We start from the raw sequence: 18,493 nt of genomic DNA, 5'->3' as shown, positions 1-18,493 counted from the left end.
GAGAGAAGAAAGAGAGAGAGAGAAGAAAGAAAAAAGAGAGAGTGAGAGAGAGAGTGAGAGAAGAAAGAGAGAGAGACAGAGAGAGAGAGAGAAGAGAGAGAGAGAAGAGAGAGAGAGAGAGAAGAAAGAAAGAGAGAGAGAGAAGAAAGAAAAAAGAGAGAGTGAGAGAAAGAGAGAAAGAGAGAGAGAGAGAGAAAAGATAGAGAGAGAGAGAGAGAGAGAGAGAGAGAGAGAGAGAGAGACAGAGAGAGAGGGACAGAGAGAGAGAGAGAAAGAGACTGAGAGAACAGCTTTGGTTTCCTCTTCTCCATCACAGAAAGCAAGTGAAACACTGTTCTGAGGAGCAAAAGTGATTTCTGCAATAGCCTTCCATTATGTAAAGTGGAGGCTTTCCCAGTGGTTCTGGGTGCTATTAAATATAGGTCCATGGAAATCCCATTCGTCTATAAAGTTATGTTTTCAAAAGGAGATAATGGCTCAATTTTGTGTTCCAGCATCAATAAGACTGAGTTACCCCTGAAGGCTCAGGTAAGTACTTTTGCCTTCTTCTGAGGCTGACTAAACCTTAAGGCATTTGAACAACCTCCTTGCTTAAAATCAGCCTTCAGCTTCTGATTGCTGTTCATATTCCAATATCCCCAGGTCCTTATTTGTAAAAACCAGCACTTGATGTGTTTTGGAGATCAGGGAAAATTTTTTGTTTCATGTAGAGTTTTTTCTTTTTTCTTTTTTTTCTTTTTTTCTCTTTTGGTTTGTTTGTTCTTTTAAGAATCTTCCTGTTTGATCAAAAGATCCATTGTAATAAGGAGATGAAAATTATTTTTTAGGGGGAAGGAGATCCTGCACTCTCCTCACACAGGCGTGGTTCGCCGATTAATCATGCTGACATGAAATCCTTCCTTCAGCTCCTTTTGTAGGAAGTTGTGAACCTGGAGGAAGCCAGCCTCTTGCTCTGGATTGTAGCTTGCTGCCGTGGTCACTTTCAGGGGTTCCCTGGACAGGGTGTACATGGAGATCTCCCCCATGGGGATGGAACTTGAGATCTTCATGCTGACAGGGGAGACATCCCTGGAAGGAGAAGCCTCTGTGGACTGGGAACTAGACCTGGACCTCCTCCTTCTATACCTGTAACTTGGCATTCTGGCATAAGGGGAAGAGGAAGAAGTCTTAAGGAACTCCCGTTTGGTCTTAAATCTTAACTCTTTATTTTTCTCAATGTAAATGTTTACAGCCAGGACGCCTATGGTCTCAGCCACAATAAAAGACAGAGCGCCAAAGTAAAAAGACCAACCATAGTTATAATGGTTTTTTTTGTCTTCATCTCTCTTGTCACTTGGGTCGCCTGCATTGCTGGAGATATAAACAATGATTCCAATGATGTTACTCAGACCTGAAAGGGAAAGAAAAAAGGAAGAATTCCAAATGTTGGAACCTAGAAATTGGACAACTAAAATGACTTGGGAAGTAATGAGCGAGGAATCATTTGGATGCGCAAGAGAGGTTCTAGGCTAGCCCCGAGGAAGCCTGGATTTTAACATCCTGTCCTTTTTGGCATATCCCAAAATGTCCCACATAGACATAGTTTATCTGTTCTCTGTCCCCCTTTCCTTCTCCTTCTTACACCCTTAATTGGCATATCATATTTGCTTACTAAACCACCAAGAATCTTGTGTACTTATATTATTGGCCTTCCTCTGATACTTATACCATGTGTGTGATTTTGGAGGTGGGAAAAGGAAGGCAAGTCTCTTTTCTTTTTTGAGACTCTGTTTCCTTACCTGTAACATGAGTCCTCAATAAATTGCAAAGTTCTTACTACAGTAAGTATCATATTCTATTATATATTTTCACTTTCCAAGGACATTTTCTTATAAGCCTCCTGATTGGTCCCCATCTCTCTAGCCATGTCATTATTTAGACTGGATGCCCCTGAGCTAAATTCCCCTTCTTAGGCTAAATCTCTCCATCCTAACTTCACAGTTAGGGCACCACGATACTTCTTGGCCCCATGCATGAATCTGTCCAGTTTTGCTCCCATATCCTGCACTAATATATCCAGAATCTGTTGTTTTACTCTGGTTGAAAGTGATATGGCTATATACTAGATCTAATGATCTCTTTAAACTCTGCTACCTTCAAGATCCTGAGCTTTGAAAGGCTATTCTCTAAGGCAATCTCCTATCTTAATACTCAACTTGTCCTTTGCTCTCATCCTAATTGTTCATCCCTTGATCCTTTCCTTCATTCCCTCATTCATTTCCTTTACTCTGGCTATTGTTGCCTCCAAATTCAGCTATCCTTCTATAGACTGTTATTTTAATGATTCTTTAGCTAGTACTTTAGAATTTCTTACTCATGACTTCACTATTCTTTTGACCTGTTAATATCTAAGACCCATTTTAATTTGGTGCCTCTATATCTACTCCAGGGTGCTCATTAGAGCTGGAGAAGCCACGAGCTTTATATTCTTATAGCATTTTCAGGTGGATCATTACAGCTATTTGGCAATCCTTCTATTTTACTTTTAGATACTCAAGCTGTCTATACCTGATGTCTTTACTTCCTCATCACCCACTCTCTCCTGGAAGCCTTTAAATCTAACTTTTATCCCTATTACTTCATGTACACTGCTTTCTCAGAGGTCCCCTCATCACTAAAAACAGTGGATTTTTCCCTCTCCTCATCCTTTTTGACTTCTATGCAACAATTGGCACTTTTGAAGTCCTCTCTGGTAATCTCGCCTCTGTTTCCAAAAAGGAAACTAACTACACACTATATCTCCTTCCTCCTTTCTAATTGATTTGAATTTCAAGTGTCTCCAATCCTGTCTCCTCAGCATTTTTTGGTTCCTTGCAGTGAGTGTTCTCTCTTTAAGGTGTTGCCCTCAATCCTTTTCTATGTCTATACTCAAGATTCTTTCCCAACTTCATTCATCATCATGTTTTTAATTCCTCTCGCCTCTTCCTCCTACTTATTTAAAGCTCAGTTTCTCCATGAAGCTTTTCTGTATCTTTTTGGTAAATAATGACCATTTCCTCTTCAGATTTAGATAGTACTTTGCTCTAACCCCCTTATTATGTATTATTTTTATATTATAGTTTATATTTATAACATATATTTATGTGTTATATCCCTTATTAACTCTTAGCTTCATAAAGCTAGCATCCACATGTGTGTATATATACACACACATTTTATATATATATACATACACACATATAATATATATGTATATATATATACACACACATTATGTATATATATATATATATATATATACATACACACATATAATATATATGTATATATATACACACACATTTTATACACACACACACACACACACACACACACACACACACACACACATATATATATATATGTAAAATTTTCCAATGTTCCAGATGAGGAAACTGAGACTCAGATAGTCTTGCTTCCCTTGCTGCTTACCAGAAGTAAGATTTGAGCCCATGTGTCCCTGGTCTGGCTGGTTATCTACTACATCATGAATAATTACTGACTTTTTCACCAACCCTGACCACATTCTTGTCCTTGATCATATTCCTCAAAATTAATCACAATTTACTATGGTAAATTGACCATACATTCCTCTAGACAAACTAAAGTCTTTCTGCAAAAGATTATATAGCTTCAACTGGGGTCATATTACTCAGTGGTGACTTCATTACTTAATCCTGACCATACACTTTTGTCCACATATTGCTTTGAGTTATAGGGGGAGAGGAAAGGAGAGAAGGAAAAGGTAGAAGAGAAAGGAAAGAAGGGTGAGGAAGAATGATGTTCCAAGAAGTTACCATCAAGTTATAAGAAAGGGAGAAAAACTGAAGTTTTCAAAAGCACATAATTGAACATTAATTTTTCATTTCTCATTCTCCACCTCACCCCAATCCCATCTCCAACCCACTGACCAAGACCCCTCCACATGAAATTATAAGATGGATTAAACCTCTGCTATAGAGTGGTTTAGGCAAGGGACATGGATCTGGAAGTCAGGACATGTATAGTACTAACTCAGCCACCAAACAACCTTAAGATCTTGGTAAATAATTTCAATTCTCCTGGATCTTAGTCTCAATGAATGAGGAACCATTTATTTATTCAGTGAGTATTTTTGAACATTTAATACCTTCTTTATATCTTGATTGGAAGAGTTATGAAGTTCAGTGAAATAGAATAGAATCCTAGAATGTGAGAAGGGTCCTCAGGATATATTTATTAATTCAACAAACATTTATTTAGTGCCAATTGTGTTCCACATATGCTGCTAAGTTCAGCAGATACAAAGATAATAATGACACAGCTTCAAGCCTAAATAAAGACATTTGCATTTTAGTGGGGGGAATATGTGTATAGAAATAAGTAAGTATTAAAAATATGCCAAGTGGTTTCCAGCAATAAGGGAGAGAAGCAAAGGGAGGGAATAGACAGATAGAACCTATACCTATAGAGAAGTTAGGGATTCTAAGAGGAAATGGTAAGGAAGGAGCATTGAGATTAGAAATGAAATAATTGTGTACTGGGAACAGTAAATAGTTCAGTGTGTGAAGGAGAGTGATAAACCTAGAAAAAGATGGTGGGATCTGGATGTTAAAATGCAGGACATTAGAATATTAGTGCTGGAATGGACCCCAGAACTCGTGGAAGTTCAATTTCTTTTAACTGATGAAAAAACTGAGTCCTAAGAATAGAAAGGGATTTCTCCATAGGTCATAAAGCTCATAACCTGAGATTAATACATGCAATAGATGAGAACATGTTTGAGTACTGTGCTGTAATTTTTTTCTGTTAGGTTTTTATGTGATTTTGTACTGGGAGGATAGGGTGAGCTAAGGGAACATTATGGAAGTGTTCAGTATAAAAAGATGTTGGTCTTATTTTAACTAAGTGAGCTGAGAAGCCACAAAATGGTGCAGGTTGGCTCTGCCTGTCCCTGTACTTTCCCAGCTTTCTCTCAGTGGGGAAAAGGAACAGATGGAGAGAATATATTTACCTGCGGCAACAAATAGGATGCCTGCACTAAGGATGATGTTGTTCTTGCTGCTGTAAATTCTCCCGGCACCAATGCAGAGACCTCCCAGCAAAAGAAAAACAGTGCTGAGGATAGGGAACACGCTGGAAGCCCTGACAATACCTGCAAGGAAGGATGAGAGAAAAGTCAGGAAGTAAAAGAAGAAAGAAGAGACATGAATTAATCGGATTTTTTTTTCCAAACCTGGAGTAAAGTTGAGATCCATAGAGGTGCTATGGCTCTAGCAACTATTCTTTGAGTCAGAATTTTTCACCAGAGTCCCAGTTTCCCCATATATGAAATCGGAGGTCATCATACCTACCTTTGGTGTTTAGGGATAAAATAAAATAATATATAATAAAAATGTGTTGGCAATAAGTAGTATAAAAATGCAAGGGGGTAATTACCCAACATGCCTTGAAAGAGATCTGTAACCTTATTAACATTGTTTGTTGGCAGGAAAACTAAGAGGGAAAGCAGAAGATGATTGCTTTTCCTTTCTACTCATTAAGGTTCCATTAAAAAAAAAAAAAACTTTAATCATCTATCTGGGACTTGTAGGAAGATAATAGGTAAGTACACAAGCAAAGTATGGTTAACCATGACTCAAATGTTTTGAAGTTGAAGATATTAGATAACATAGTTTACCCATTCTCCTTGGTTTGGAAAAGAACTAGCCTCATCTATATGGCAAGAAACACATTACATTCCTTTCATCATACCATCCAATCTTTTGAAAGAAGAACATGACAATCAATAGGAGGAAAAGTCTAAGCTAAACATGTATAACTGGTGAGAAGATATGGGACAAATGTGTGTTTTCTGAGTGAAGCTTTGAGGTGAAAATGAAATCCCTGTTAATAGTTCCACGGTATTTTAAGTTGTTGGTTTTGCTCTTCATTTCAAAGAGCATCAATGACATTTCAGGATGATGTCTTGATTTGCCATCAGGGTGATGATTTAAGTGAGGAAAAGTTGCATGAAGTGGTCATCCTCATTTTCTCTTCCACGATCATCAAAGTCCAATGGCAAGATAAAATAAGGAGAAGCATCTTCAATGTCTGACCAAGCTCTAAATCCCCCACAGTTCTTGCTTCAATTGTCTTTATGACCTTTGGAACAAATTGTTCTCATCAACGCAGACCTGGGTTAGACATCCCCCTAACTCAACAACTATTGGTGACTCTCAATCTGATTTAACTCATCTGTGGAGATGATTTACTATGCATGATATAGCTCCTTGGAGCCACAGATGGAGATGGGTGACAGGTAGACACCAAAGGTAGATGAGCAACCCTGAAGAAGGCTCAGCAGGCCCTCACACCAGAGGTGCTAATCCTCCCTGAATAGCCCAATATTTTAAATATTAACTTCCCAGAAGAGTATTATACGGGTCATGGGTTATGATTTCATGTTTTAAGTATTTGCCAATATGTAAAAATATATGAGTCTTTTGTGTTTTAAACAATTCTTTAATGGTAAAAGAAATAAATAGCTGTCCTTGATCCAATCTACTTTGTGTATCTAATACCTTTTTAAAGGAGATATAATTAATCCCTTCTGTGGGACATGTGAAACAAGCCTAAGCTTTAAAAGATTTTCCTTGGGCCTTCTTGACTAAATATGTAATGAATCAAAGAATGAAAGAAAAGCCCAATCTCATAGTTTTGGGGTCAGGATCTCCTAAGATATGAATCTTGTTTTAGGAACCTAAAACTAGGAACCCTTAAGGGGAGAAAATTTCTCCCCTTCCCCAGTTCCCTAGGTTATAGTTTTTACACTTATGAAAAAGGTTTTCAATTTTGTGCAGTTGAAATTATTCATTTTACTTTCTAGGATCACCTCTATGCCTTTAGTTAAAAATTCTTTCCCTAGACATAATTGTGAGTTATTTTTCTCTTCTCTAATATGTTAATAAGACCTTTTATATTCAAGTCATGTCTCCATTTGAAGCTTATTATGGTATATGGTGTGAATTGTTGGTCTAAACTTATTATCTGCTGGACTTTTTTCCAATTTTCTCTATAGTTTTTGTCAAAAATCAAGCACTTATCCTTATGTTTATCAAATACTTGACACTATTATGTTTAATTACTTCTAGGTCTTGTGAACTTAACTTGTTTCAATTATCAACTTTTCTCCTTTTTTAAGCACTACCAAATAGTTCTAATAATTATTTTTTATAATACAGTAAGCTGATGCAGCAAGGGTCCTTTCATGCCTACTTTAAAAAATATTTCTCTTGAGATTCTTGATGTTTTTTCTTTGGATTATTATTTTTTTTAGTTCTATAAATTTACCCCTTGGTAATTTGATTCAAATGGCACTAAAACTGTAAACTAATTTAGGTGGTATAACTTTTATTACATTGGCATGGCCTAAACATGAATAATTAATGAGTCCAATCAGAGGCAGGGGGCCCAGGAGCAGATGTAATTTGTCAGTGTGAGTTCCTGAGTTCCAGAGATGAATGATCTTCTAGGTAGGGGAAGTTTCTGGGGCCAGTGAAATGTATGGAGCCAGATTATTCAGGAGTGTTTTGTTTGAGTAATAGAACACCTTGGTGGAACAGTGGACAGACCACTGGGCCTAGAGCCCAGAAGGTCTGGGTTCAAATTTGACCCAACACTTATTAGTTTGTGTGACCTTGGGGATGTCACCGTAACCTTGTTTGCCTTGGTTTCCTCACCTGTAAAATGAACTGGAGAGGAAAATATCTCTTTTTTCCCCCTGAGGCAATTGGGATTGTGACTTGCGCAGCTAGGAAGTGTTAAATATCTGAGACCACATTTGAACTCAGGTCCTCCTGACTTCACAGGGCTGGTGCTCTATCCCCTGCACCACCTAGCTGCCCCCCAAGAGGGAAATATCTTTTCCAAGAAAACCCCAAATAGGGTAATGAAGAGAAGGGGTGATTAAAAAATGGTTGAACAGGCAATGTACTAAACATCTGGGTTTACTGTTTGGTCATGATTTTCAGGAAATCTAATGATTTTCAAATGATTTCTCATCCTATTTTCTAAGCTAGTTGTTTTTCATAGTAGATACCTCATTTCTTGTTTTCTCTTTCTGTTTATCCCATTTTTTAGAATTGTCACAATTTGATTATTTCTTTTCTAAGCTTTTTTTTTAAAATTTTCATTCCTTAACTATTGTTTTAGCTCTTTTGGAAACTTTTCAGACAGGCTACTTTTTTCCCCTGCTATCTTAGAATTTTTTTTTTTTTTTTACTTATAGTTGTTCTTCATTCTTTTAATTTTTTATTTTTTTTATTTTTTTTTGCTATTTACTCAAGTCTTCAGCTTTATTTCCTACATTTGGACTTTACCAGGACCAGCCTCTTCTCTCTCTCTCACATTTTTGGATAGTGTGGTTATCTAGACCTCATGTTCCATTGCAATCTTAGAGTGGAAGGACACTTAGGTCCAGCAATAATTTAGATGCTATTAGTTTATGGAAATTTCAGATGGGATGACTGAGTCCCAGTTATTTTCCTTACTGGTAAGCTATCAGAGGCCAGGACCTGATGCTTTAGTAGTCCTGTTTTTGGACTAAAAGCTGAATACAGAGCTGTGATTTACCTCTGCTCTTTACACAGTCCTCTTTCTCTCTCCTCTTTTCCCACTCCTTTTTCCTTTTCTTTCCCTCTCTCCATCTCCCTTTTTTTCCCTTTCCTTTTTTTCTCACTTTCTCATTCCTCACCATGTGCTTTTTGCAAAAATAAAGCAGATATTTTGATGGACAATTATCAATAGTTATATTGCCTTTAAAGGCTTGGAAGAGAAAATGCACATTTAAAATAAAGACGAAGGTTTCCTTAATCCCAGAAGAAGCAGGGAATATGAAGTCAGTAGAAACAATTACTATTTCTCTTGGAGTAGAGCCTACTTCCCGATCACACTGGTTTCAGACCCCATTTTCTAGAAACTGCTGGCTTCAGCCAGTTTTGGTCTCCCAGGAAAGTGTGGGGCTTTGCACTCTACCTCTTGATGAAACCTGGGCCAGCCCTCCCTGGATATCACACCAATTTCTGCAATCATTAAGTGGCATCCAAAATATCTGCAGCTTTTGTGTTGTTTCTGATGCAGCCTTGGACTGGTTACAGTACTTCTCTGATGTTTGTTTTCGATTCTGTTAAATCTTTATTTCATATTATACTCTTCTTAATTTTCCTGAAGTGTACTTCAGAGGACCTGGACTTGGCTGAGAGATCTACTATTGGCTTTCTTACAAATGCATAGAGATTTCCTCCTTAGTTGCCCTCTGGGGAGGTGTCACACTTATGCTAGAAAGTCAAGGGAGAAAAATACTCCTAGGGAACCCAGCAGATACTGGGGTATGGGGAGGGAGCAGAAGTTCCAGGGGTAAGAGCTGTAGTTTGGAACTGCAGGAAAAAAGGGAGAGGGAGCTTTGCTGCCTCTGAGATGTGCTAGAGCTCATCTCTCTATCTCCAAAAGAAGAAATAACCAAGCTGATACCTACAGAATCTTAGAAAAAAGGTGGATGAGTAAAAAGTGTATTGGAGGGGGCATTTTTGAAAGTTCTTTTCAGGGTACAGGACATCAGAGAAGTACTGTAACCAGTCCAAGACTGAATCAGAAACAAGCTGGTTTGTATGCTTATTTTTGAAAAGTAGAGTTTGGGGAAACCAACCAATCAAGCAAAAAGAAGTTACCAGGACTAATAACTTGCTTTGAAGTAAGAGGAAGGAATTGTTCAGGGGATAGATGGACCAACCTACACTTTTCTAGGTAGAAAATGATTTAATCTAATTCTCTCTCTCTTTTTAATAATAATGGCCTTTTATTTTAAATACATGCAAAGATAACTTTAAACTCCATTGCAAAACTTTGTGTCCCAAATTTTTCTCTCTTCCTTCCTCCCTCCCTCCTCCCTACCCTGGATAGCAACTAATCCAATATAGGTTAAAAATGTTCAGTTCTTGTCAACATATTCCCACATTTATCATACTACACAAGAAAAATCAGATCAGAAGGGGAAAAAATGAGAAAGAAAAAAAAAACCCAAGCAAACAACAACAACAAAAAAGTGAAAATACTATGCTGTGATCCACATTCAGTCTTCCTAGTCTTCTCTCTGGATGCAGATGGCTCTCTCATTGCAAGTCTATTGGAACTGGCCTGAATCACCTCATTGTTGAAAAGAGCCATGTCCATCACAGTTGATCATCATATAATCTTGTTGTTGTGTACAGTGTTTTCTTGGTTCTAATTACCTTACTCAGCTCATGTAAGTCCTTCTAGGTTTTTCTGAAATCATTACCCTAATTCTCTATGTCAGATTGAAAATGTGACTGATAATAACTTCCAAATGCTACTCCTGGAGGAAAGTGCCTTGGTTTTGAAATTGGAGTGGCTCAGGGTTTGAATTGCAATTCTGCCATTTACTACCTCAAAAGAACATGGCCAGGTTATTTCTTTCCCTTGGGTTTTGACTGTTTCACCCATAAAATGAAGAAGGTAGATTAGAAATCTTCCAATATATTTTTTAGCTTAAAAATCTATGCTCCTATTCTAACAACCAGATGGCAAGTAAGACATTTTTTGTTGTCATTAAGTTATTTTTACAGTTGCATCGGCCTCTTCATGACTTCATTTGGGGTTTTCTTGGCAGAGCTACTGAGGTGGCTTGCCATTTCCTTCTCCAGCTCATTTAACAGATGAGGAAACTGAGGCAAACAGGGTTAAGTAGCTTGCCTGACATCACACAGTAGAAAGTGTCTGGGGCTGGCTTTGAATTTAGGAATTTTCCTAAAAGTCTTCCTGATTGCCTAGTGGCTCAAGGAGTGCTCTGCTGCTAATTACCTGCCCCTCCAAGACATCCCTTCAAGGTTTAGGTGCTGTCTAAATGTATCTCTGCGGAAACTTCACTTTTCCTTCTTTGTGTAAGAGCTTCCCCAGCATTATCTGACTCTTCTGGTACATAGCTTTCTTTTGATTGCTGCTATTTGTCCTTCCTTCTCGAAGAAGACAATGGTATCAGAGAGGTCTCCATGACATGCAAATGGATTTAAGTGAGGGAGGGCTGGGCAAGGTCACCTGTCTCACTTTCCCCTCCTGAGCCATCGGGGTCCAGTGGCCAGATATAATTCAAGAGGACTGGAGATGACCCTGAATGAAATAGGAGACCTTTTTAAGCTAGAGTTTTCAACAGGTCCCAGTTTGACTGAGGCCGCACCCATTCACTGATTAAAGTAGCCTGTGAAAGGAACAAACTATCCGACCAAAAGTGGCTGTTCATTTCCAACTTGCAGCCTGCTTCTGGCATAATTTCCTTTGATTGAATAAAGAAAAGGAAGGTTTCTGGAAAGATCTTGGGTTTGGATACTTTGGGTACTTTTCACCAGGGTTGTGATAGCCTAATTTGTTTCCCCAACTTGACATTGTTTCATCTCTTAAATGGGAATTCTTTCTTTCTCTCCTCTTTCTTCTTCTTCCCTCTCCCTTTTTTTTAACCTCCCTCTCTTTCTCCTTCTCCCTTTCTCTTTCCTCCCACTTTAACTTTCCCTCCCACTTTTTATTCTCTTCTCCCTCTTCTCTCTTCTTCTTCCCTCCCTCCTCTCTCTCCTATCTTCTTTTTTCTCTTAGCTTTTCCTCTTTTCTTTTCTCATTTCCCTTCTCCCCTCTCCTTCCACTCCAACTTCCACTGCCCTTGTTTCTCTCCCTCTCCCTCTTCCTCTTCTCATTTTTCTCTTCCTGTCCAGTCCCTTCTTTCCAACCCCCACAAAACTATTTCTATGTATGAGCATTTAGTAAAAATGCAAGAAATTTTGGTTTTCTGTTGATCACCAGTTATATAACATTTAATGAACGAGAAAGTATGCATTTAGGATAAAAACAAGTTTTCCTAGCCTCAGAAGAAAGCAGGTAGTTTAGTTCAAAGCTTCTTAAACTGTGGTAATGACCCCATAAGAGATTGTGAAACTGAATGTGGGGGTCACAAAATTATATTTATTATCAGTAAATGATTGATTTATAGACCTATTTTATATACCTACATATCTGGGATCACATAAAAACTTCTCAGGTGAAAAGGATTTGTGAGTGGAAAAATTTTTTTAAAACCCTGGTTGCTCCAGAGGGAAGAGAGGAAAAGAAAAGGGTGGGGGGGGGAAGAATGAACTATCTCTCTTCTTAGTCCTCAGTCTATCAGAACTGATTGTACATTTTGCCTAGAATCATGGTTGTATAGCTAAGTATTGTCAGAAACAGGATTAGGTCCTTCTAATTATTTTTCTCTCTCTGCTCTACTGTTATAGAACCATTTACCAGGTGATAGAAGAATCTTTCTGAAGATTCATTTAATTGCTTGGACAGTATCTTCTGATCTCAAAGGAGCACAATCAGTCAGTTTATCACTTGAGGGATTTTTTTTTTTTCTGTTATTTGCAATATTAGGAGAGGCAATGGAGGTGGAGTGGTTAAAAGAGCTCTTGATGTGGCACCAAGAGATCTTGGTTCAAAACCTTTCTATGACACTTTATTAGCAACGTGACATTGGGTAAGTTGCTTCATTTCTCTAAGTTTGTATTTTCATTCAAATGTAGTACAACCTAATTTACACTTATAGCCTGTGTTGAAAAACTAACCCAGATCTGAGTTACTCAGTGGATATGTACTCTAAACAAGTGGTCCCCACTGGTGTATTCTACCATTAATTCATCCAGTTGGTACAATTAAAAAAGGCATTTACTGAAACAGTAAAGAATAATTGCAACAAAATATTACTATCAGACACTTGGAGTATATTCCCCCACAAATACAGGGCATCAGTGGGAAGCACGTGCACATACACACATACAACATACATATTAGAAATGAGCACCTTAAGGGAATACAAGTGGCCCAAATTATCCACTGTAGATCCCATTGATATTTTTTTTTTTTAGTGATTTTTCCATGTTGGTCCCTCAGGATATAACTTCTCTGTGGACTTTGGGCTTGCATCTCTCTAGAATCCATCTGGATTCTCTGAGACTATTCTATGAGCTACTTTGCTCTAAGAACCATTTAAGTAGAGTAAGTAGAGAAATCTCCTTCCCTCTGTCTTTCCCCCAAAAGATACAAGGGAAAAAACAAAATTCCCTTTCAAAAGCTGAGTAGCTCCTTTCTTCACTGTCAGGGAATAATACTCTGTTCTCATAGCTTATTTGTGCTTTTAAAAGCCACTGGGGGCAAGGCTGAACCTTAATGCCAAGTTGACAGGAACTTCACACCTCTTAAAGGAGCAAATATGTGTGAACACTTCTTCACATTTCCTTTACACTGACCCATAAAAAAGTGAAAGGAATGAACCCTTTAAAATGTGCAAATATATCACTTAGGGTCTGAGCCACTCAAGGTTTTACTCTTTTTACAAACTGTGAATAGAACCATTCAAAGTCTAAAAGGAGTAAAATGCTAACACCTCACTTTTTTTTTTTTCTTGTTCCTTACCACTTTTAACATTTATTCAAGAGTAGTCAGATCAGTCTCCTCCACATAAAGAAAAAAGACAATCATTTTTACACAGCCTATCTTCCTTACAGAGTGGCTGTGAGGGAAGTGCTTTATAAACTTTTAAAGCACTATATAAACACCAGTAATCATTATTGGCTTTGCGCTAAGGTTTTGGCTGAACTAAGAGTGGCACATCAAAATAATCATATCAAAACAATTCATTAAATTGGATAGATTTGGACATTTTAAAGTTGGGTGAGCACCACCAGACAGAGCTGAAGCCTGTGCAATATCTGGAAGTTGGAAGAAAGCCCTGGATCCTGATGGTATTGATAGCAGGCTAGCTAATAGGAGAATGAAGCTAGTTTTGGAAAGAAATGCTTCCCCCCTCCAAAAAAAAATTCCTCGCTTTATAAGGAACAGTCACTCCCACCTCATTTTTGAATTGTTATTCCACCATGAGCAATTGGAGATACTTAGAGGATTTTCTTTTGTGCAGTATGAGATAGAAAATTATAATAAAAATCCAGTAGTATCTTGTTACCTTTTAAGTAGAAAATAAAGGTAAATGAAGGGGATTTGATCACTGAGTCATTTATAGCTGGCTGGCAAAAATATAGTCGTCATGTTTCACCTGCTATTATTTTTTTTTGTGAAAAGGAGGGCATCAGGTGAAAGACCATAGTTCCATAGGGACATTACTGTTATACATGGACAGTTATCAGGGAAACATTTTGAACAATTTGCCTGATGTTAGACAGGGTTTTGTCATAATATTTTAATGACTGTTTTGCAAAATGATCTTCCACTGCTTAATACAATGTCTGGCACATAGCAGGTGTTTAATAATTGTTTGTTCACTTATTGCTGAACCTAATACTATAGGAAATGGGATAGTTTTCTGGATTCCTAATGAACATAGGATATATTATATATATTTATGTATGTATGTGTATATGTATATATATATACATATATATAATATGAATATATAAGGAATATATCCTTGGACAGTACACAATATGCAATGACATTCAGACATACATGGGCATGTATGAAACACGACTTCAAGAATACTTTATTCATAGACAATCAGTTCAGTAAATTATAACTTTTCCTGAATGTGAGGAAACAGGATATACAAAAAGATGAATTCCAAATGACCTGGATTGAAGTACTGGGAAACCAGCCAGGTATACATTCTCCTGCCCTAACTCCTTTAGTCACCACAAATATATCAGACTAATCACCCCTCCAGTCTTGTTCCTATAACCCTGAGCAGCCAGGACTATTAGATGGAAACTGAGAGATTGTTTGGCCCAATCCCTTCATTTTACAGTAGAAGAATCAAAAGATTGCTGTCAAATGAAGAGGTTGGCCCAGATAATCACTCATCCCTCAAATCTGATGACTCTAGGATTCTAAGATGGCTAATAAAAAGAGAAAAGAAGAAGGAATCCAAAAAAAAAAAATAGGCTGTCTTTCTGAACTACAGACTGAACTATGTTACTCAGTTTACAAATCTTGATTACATGTCAATTAAACTTTCCTATTTCTACTTCTGAGGGATGGAGGGAAAAAAATGGGTCCCCATTGGGAAATAAGCTCTTACTAACCAACATCAGCCCCAGAAAGAGCTGAGGTGTTTGGACAAATCCAATTCTCTGATCCCTCTCTCTTTCTCCCATCTTGCCCTCAAGTCCCTTTGATTATAAGATTCATTTTCCCCAAAGAGACTATTTAAGGAGACTATTTCCTTCTTAAATGAGCAGGGATTGCTAAGTTGCTGTCACTATATTTTACTGGGGATAGGAGAGAAATCACTTCTGTAAGTCCTCCCTCTTTTCATTTCTCCACCTCCCTTCCTCCATGATGCTGGAACTCTCTGGGACTGAATACCCAACAACTCTCAGTCTTTTTCCTGAAGAACTTAGCTCTCAGAGCTGCATCTCTCTATTGCACTATAGGATAGGTATAATCTGATACAAATCAGGGATGTAACTTGAGCAAAGGAGTGATTCTCAAATCAGAGGTAAGGGGAAATCAAATTTAGTTTCATTATTAAAAAAAAGAAAAAGAAAGAAAAAGGAAAAGAAGGTTGGAGCTGCAAAGGTGGGGACTTCTTTTAAAATATTCACCCAGAGGAAAGATAATAGAGTGAAGGGGGGCAAGTCTAGAACTAAAAGGGAAGGAAAAGGAAGCAAAGAAAGATTTGATTTAGGTTTTAAAAAATGGGAATTTTGTTTTAGAATATTCCCCTAGAGGAAGGGAAATACATCGTTTGAAATATTGGCTAGTATAGCACCAAAGCCAATTCAAGAGGTCAAGCTAGGTTGAGTGTTCTTAACCTCCTACCACTGGAGTGCTGGATGTCCTTCCCTCCCAGTAAATGGGTGTGGGTAGTGGCTGAGCATGGAGGATGGCATAGGATGGGCCCAGAAGAAGGGTGATTAATAGAATGATTTGGAATCCCTAGGAACCTAAGATAAGCTATTTGAGGCCTGAGGACAGAAGGAACATGACTCATCTTTTCCTGGTCTTTCAGACCCTCCATAAATGTTTATTGGTGAGAGTGAGAGGGGAGAAAAAAAGAAGGAGACTGAGCCAGAAGCTGCAAGGCTCATCTGATTGTTCACATTTCTGGGGCTCACAGAGATTGGTTGTCTGTTTGGAGCTGCCCTGTCCCAGGGCTCCATGGGAACAATACTAATATTCTATGGCATCAGATGATTCATTGCAAAAATTCACTTTTTTCCCTTTTTGGAAAAATTACCCCTAAGCAGGTGCAGAGGGCTTTTTTGTTTTGTTTTGTTTTGTTGTTTTTTGCTCAATTACTTTTGCTCAAAGGGGCCTAATATTGATTCTCCATAAATGAGGCTGAATCTACTCTACCCTAAGGTATGCTGCTGAGAGAGACTGCATATGTCTGGACATTTTGTTGTGAAGACAGCAAAATGACTTTTAGGTGTTACCATGCTTTCCTTAATTTCTAGATTCTTTCTTTGCTGGTGTACTCCCCTCCTCCTTTGACCTTCTAAAATTCTATTTTAATAATTAAAAAATAAGGCAGGCAGTAGGATAGTGTCTACAGGTTGAATCAGAATGCATCATAGATTACAAAAAACAAAGGATTAGATAGCCCATGCTTTCCTGCTTCTCTTCCTGCCTTCCTTCCTTCTTCCTCACTCCCTCTCTTTCTTTACCTTCCTCCCTCTCTTGCTTCCTCTCTCCCTTCCTCCCTCCCTCCTTTTATTTTTTCCTTCTTTCTTTCCCTCCCTCTTTCCTTCCTTCTTTCTTTTTTCTTTTTTTTGATTAGGTGAAAAAGGAGATTCTTTGCCTCAGTTGCTATCTAGCCTTAATGGAATACACCCTCAATCAAAATGAGACCTATTAAAGACCTTAGCTTAAAAAGGCCAAAGTCTCCCATTGCCTGGACCCCAGATGGCTCTGGAGGGGGAAGTGAAATAGGTAACTTTGCACAGCCCTTCCTCAACTTAAATCCAATTCCCTTGAATGTCATAGCATCACTTCCTTGAAGAGAATGAAGGACAAACAACAATGCTTTGGGAAAAAAAGGTGCTAACCTCTCAAAGCAACCATATAGATGGGCAAAGACTCAGGAACACAGCTAGTTGGATAAAAGTAGCCTACTCACTCAGTTGATGCTTTAAAAATAAAGTAAACTGTCAAGGGCCAAAGGTGCCAAAAGAAAACACAAATTCCAAGGGCAAAACTAAGGTGGGGTTGTCCATTTATCAATAAACATTTACAAAATTCCTCTTATGTGCCAGTCATTATACTAAGTGCTAGGGATTCAAACTGTTCTCTCTAAAGTTATCAATGATCTCTTTTTTTATTTTTTATTTTTTTGCTGAGGCAATTGGAGTTGAGTGGCTTGTCCAGGGTTATACAGCCAGGAAGTGTTAAATCAATGATCTCTTATTTGTTAAAGGAAGGAAATTCTCAATCCTCATTCTCCTAGATTTCTCTGAAGCCTTTGATCACTACTCCTAGATGCTCTCTTCTTTCTAGGTTTTCTGGTTCTTCTACTTATCTGACTACTTTTTATCAGTCCCCTTTGCTGGATTTTCTTCCAGATCACTCCTTCTAAATGTAAATGTCCCATAGGGTTCTGTCCTGGATCCTCTTCTATTCTCCCCAATATTACTTCATTTGGGTAAAGGTCCCACAGATTTAATTACCTATGTAGGTAATTACCTATCGTTGACAATTTTCAAATCTACCAATCCTACCCCGGTGTCTCTGTTGACTGCCAATCTCACATCATCAACTATTTTTCAGTTATCTTGAACTGGATGTTCAGTAGTTATCTTAAACTCCTCATGTCCAAAATTGAACTTATTATCTCCTAAATCCTCCCTATCTCCTATCTTTCCTATCACTAATAGAGGGCAATACCATCCTTTCAACTTCCCTCCTATTCAAGCTTTGTCAAGGATTGTCACCTTTGCAATATCTCTTAAATATATCCTCTTCTCTCTCCTCTGACATTGCCATGGACCTCACATACTTGGAATATTGGTGGGTCTGTTTGCCTCAAGTCTTTCTCCATTCCCACCCAGCCACTAATCATTTATTTAAATCACAGATTCCACCCTGTCATCTCCCTACTCAGGAAAATCCAGTAGTTTCCTGTTGCCTTCAAGATCAAATACAAAATCCTTTGCTTGGCATTCAAAGCTCTTTCCTATGTTCCCAATCTTCTTTCATCTCATTCTCTGCCACTCTTAAGGACAGGGATTGTCTTTTATTGCTTCTTCTATCCTCAGCACTTACCACAGTCCCTAGCCCAAAGAAAATACTTAATAAATAATCAGCTCATGGATTTAATTGCCATTTACAAAGAAATGTAAAAGACAATCCCTGCTCTCAAAGAGCTGACAATTTAATGGGGCAGACAACATTCCCACAACTGTTTATAAACAAGATATATAAGATAACTTGGAAATAACTAACACAGGAAAGGCTAGTCTCTTACCTCAAT

General features: G+C 38.0%; 1 protein-coding gene across 1 annotated transcript in view; it reads right to left on the bottom strand.

The window, feature by feature from the left end:
* Positions 1-248: 248 nt before the first annotated feature.
* The window catches only part of CACNG4 (calcium voltage-gated channel auxiliary subunit gamma 4), a 105,696-nt gene continuing 87,451 nt past the window's right edge, over positions 249-18,493 (bottom strand). The window contains exons 3-4 of the mRNA XM_051995256.1: positions 5,012-5,152; positions 249-1,390 (exon numbers count right to left, since the gene is read on the bottom strand). Coding sequence (XP_051851216.1) covers positions 852-1,390; positions 5,012-5,152 — 680 coding nt within the window. The 3' untranslated portion in view covers positions 249-851. The remainder of the gene's footprint in view (positions 1,391-5,011; positions 5,153-18,493) is intronic.

The sequence above is a fragment of the Antechinus flavipes genome, chromosome 4 (genome assembly GCF_016432865.1).
Source record: "Antechinus flavipes isolate AdamAnt ecotype Samford, QLD, Australia chromosome 4, AdamAnt_v2, whole genome shotgun sequence".
Classification (NCBI taxonomy): domain Eukaryota; kingdom Metazoa; phylum Chordata; class Mammalia; order Dasyuromorphia; family Dasyuridae; genus Antechinus; species Antechinus flavipes.
This window is presented reverse-complemented; position numbering and strand designations above follow the sequence as displayed.